Source organism: Gavialis gangeticus, unplaced genomic scaffold (genome assembly GCF_001723915.1).
Source record: "Gavialis gangeticus isolate Ggan-Ray unplaced genomic scaffold, GavGan_comp1, whole genome shotgun sequence".
In the NCBI taxonomy this organism is placed as follows: domain Eukaryota; kingdom Metazoa; phylum Chordata; order Crocodylia; family Gavialidae; genus Gavialis; species Gavialis gangeticus.
In genome coordinates, this window is record NW_017729022.1 from 6,193,882 (window position 1) to 6,197,303 (window position 3,422).

General features: G+C 39.9%; 1 protein-coding gene across 2 annotated transcripts in view; it reads left to right on the forward strand.

The window, feature by feature from the left end:
- DOCK4 (dedicator of cytokinesis 4) overlaps positions 1–3,422 on the forward strand; it is a 483,151-nt gene that overhangs the window by 352,575 nt on the left and 127,154 nt on the right. For both annotated transcript variants that reach the window (XM_019514562.1, XM_019514563.1), the window contains exon 24: positions 2,526–2,653. In XM_019514562.1, the coding sequence (XP_019370107.1) occupies positions 2,526–2,653 (128 nt within the window). The remainder of the gene's footprint in view (positions 1–2,525; positions 2,654–3,422) is intronic.

Sequence of the window (3,422 nt, forward strand, 5' to 3'; positions counted from 1 at the left end):
AGGGGGGATCAGCAGGCGCTGGGGGAGTCCCTGTTCCCCCGAGCGCTGCAAGGAGTGACCAGGAACAACGGTCACAAGCTGGCGGAGGGAAGGTTTAAGTTGGATATCAGGAGGTGCTACTTCACAGTCAGGGTGGCTAGGGTCTGGAACCAGCTTCCAGATGAGGTGGTGCAGGCTCCCACCCTGGGGGTTTTTAAGAGGAGGTTGGATGACCACCTTACTGGGGCCGTTTGACCCCAGTACTCTTTCCTGCCACGGCAGGGGGTCGGACTAGACGATCTGCTCAGGTCCCTTCCGACCCTAGAAACTATGAAACTATAAGAAGCCAAGTGGAGAAGTGCCTAAGTCCCCCAAGAGGCCTGATGTTGTTAAGTTATGGTGGTGTCTAATGCACTTCAACAGCATCAGACCCCTCATAGCATGAAGTTGTAGCTACTTTATTTAAAAATAAACTGGCTTGAGGAGAATGTTTTGCCCATATATTATACAATAGCCTAAGAAAGTACTTTCCTAGGAAGTTGGAGAACTGGGTTCAAGGCTGCCCTCACCCTAAAAGGATTCAAACTCGCATCTAACACATACTTGGTGATAGCTCCAACTACTACTCTGCAGCCTCTTGCTCCCTCTTGTGTTCTGTTCTCATGCCCATGAATCTTGCACAACAGACCCACTTGAACAAGAAGGTTAGGCAGTGCACCATACCTAGTGTTGCCTTTAAGTGGGTGGTTAGTCCACTCCTCTGGGGTGGGAGATATTGGTTTGAATTTCCTCGAGTTGAGGGAGGCATTGAATTCAAGTGTCTTTCTTCATGGGCAGTTGTTTCTAACCACTAGACAACCGCCAGCAGTGGCACCACCTCCTCCTCCTATCATGTTTTAATTGGAGAACAATGGGCCCTATTTAGTCCTTTCAAAAAATGTGTAGGATCAGGGCTTGGGCATCTGGAGCACAAGTACAGGCAGATATCTCCCTGCAGTATTGTGTAAAGTGCCTAAACTCAGGTAGATGGTTTCACACTTGCAGGAGCATTTCTTGTTGGTTAGCTTTGTGGCACTCTTATTCAGCCTGTGGGTTTTTGGATCACCCTTCTGAGACACCTAACTCTCCCCATACTTTGTGTAGGAAACTTAGGTATCTACCTGTGAGGCCAGACACTTAACAGTTGGTCACTGGAGTGCCAAACTTGTAGGCACCTAAGTTATTTTCTGGATCTAGCCCTAATTTCCTGTTTTGAGTTTCCCGTGCATGGAAAAAACATACAAAAACATTTGAATAATTAATAAGGATGTGAAAGGAAACAGAATAAGCAGGAGGCAAGAAATACGTGGAATATTTTTCAAATCATATATGAATCATCTAGTCCTTCTGGCATGTTTCAAGTCAAATGGCAACCAGGGAAGGCTGTGGAAAAGCAAGAACAGTGTTAATTTTCAATAAAGGAGAGAATCTTGATCCAACAGAGTTAAAATTTATTTCTTTTTCAGAAAAATAGATGAGAACAAAGTATTGATTATGGAGAGGGTAACAGGATCATGAGCAGTTGTCAGCATGAGTATATAAAGAATAACCTTCTTGCTAGATAAACCTGATGTTTAGTGAGATAATGGGAAAATTAATGAGCAAGGAGACTGCTTTAGAAAAGTTAGATTTTCATAAAGCATCTAAGGGTTTCTCTAAAAATACTTTAATAGAAAATGTAATTCAAATATATTCAAAACACATTTACTTAGTTTTGAGTATCTAAAAAAGCCTATAAACAAAGGATAGCAGCAAGTTTCATCTTACAGGATGGTGATAGGTGTCTAGAGTGTCACCACAGGGATAAGTGTTAGGACTTGTCTCATTTAACATCTTCATTAATGATAGTCAGAAGAGGAAGTAAATAGCATGTTAGTGAAATTGAGAGATGGCACTAAATTGGGAGAAGTCAGGAAAATAATAATGAAGGACCGTGGGCAGAAAATTAGATTCAGCTAGAGAAATGCAAATTAATTCATGTAGAGACAAATATGAATCACACGTACTCAGCAGGAGGGAGGAACCTTAAAAGCAGTCAGTGAAAGAGACCCAAAGGTGTAATTGTGGACACTAAATAAAAATTGAATTTGCCTAATGTAATATCTTAAAAAAAAAAAGCCAGTGGCATTTTGGATTGCAAAGGAGCCATGTCAAAACCAGGGAGGTATACAGTTTTCATGTGATTTTGAATGCAAGCAATATTTTTTCAACATTTTCTGCATAGCACTTATATAAATATGTAGCTTTATTTCACATGCACAGTATCCCATATGGCATGCTGTGTGTTTGGATTTTTTCTTCTGGAGTGGGTTGTTCCTGTTTAGAGTTTTTTTTTCTTTGTCATGATAGCATATGTAGCTGATAAATGCTTCTGATCAGAAATATTTCTATCAATGTAACATACATTTGCATTTGCATAAATACATATAATCATATATTCAATAAAAATACTAAGTGAAACAATGTCATAAGTAGAGTCCACTCATAACATTTCCCTCTCATTCCAGATTCCAGATATATTCTTCTTCCAGTAGTTTTGCATCATCTCCACATGCATTTACAAGAGCAGAAGGATCTGATAATGTGTGCTCGTATCCTTAGCAACATATTTTGTCTCATCAAGAAAAATAGCTCAGTAAGTAAATACAGGTCATGTACCCCAGGATTTGGACTTACTTTGGATTTCTTTACTGGAATATTAGTAATTAAATGAGACTGGCTCTTGAACAAAAAAGAGTATGTTGTAAAAAATGATCCATGAACTGTATCTCTATGAATGTGTCAGTTTGGTTTTTCATCTGTGTTTTTTTTTTTCCTTACAAGAATATTTTAATTGTAGTACACTGTGTTCTACCAGGCATTGACACTGCTCCAAAGTTCCTCTAAGATTCAGTAGCTCAAAAAGAAATAGAGGAAGTTTGACTGGTTTAAGATTTAGAGGGCATGAGGTAAATAGCTTCTTCTTGTCAGATATATATGTTAGGGGTTAGATTTAAAAGTGGCTGTTTTCTCTGTTATTGCATAGAAGGACTGTAGGAAAGCCTAGGGCCAGAAATATATCTATACCTCTACGTCCAGCCCATGCTTTCCATGCCAGGGGATATTTTAAGAGGTACTATCCAAACCAGGACTGTGGAGGAGTTGGGGGAGTTTCTCCTACTCTGTTTTGGCCTTGCCCCTCTCTGGTCTTGTTTGAATAGCTTTTTTGGATCCTGCTATTTTGAAAAAAAGCTTTCTATGCAAGCTTTCTGCCTAGAGGGATTGAATTTGGAAATATGTGCAAGGAGTAGATGTGGAAGGGATTTCTAATTGGAAAGAAGAAGGAGAAAGGAAGAGATTTATAGAATTCTTAATTGCAGGACAAAGGGTGGGGGGAAGTGGAACAGGGGGATCTACTGCATGAA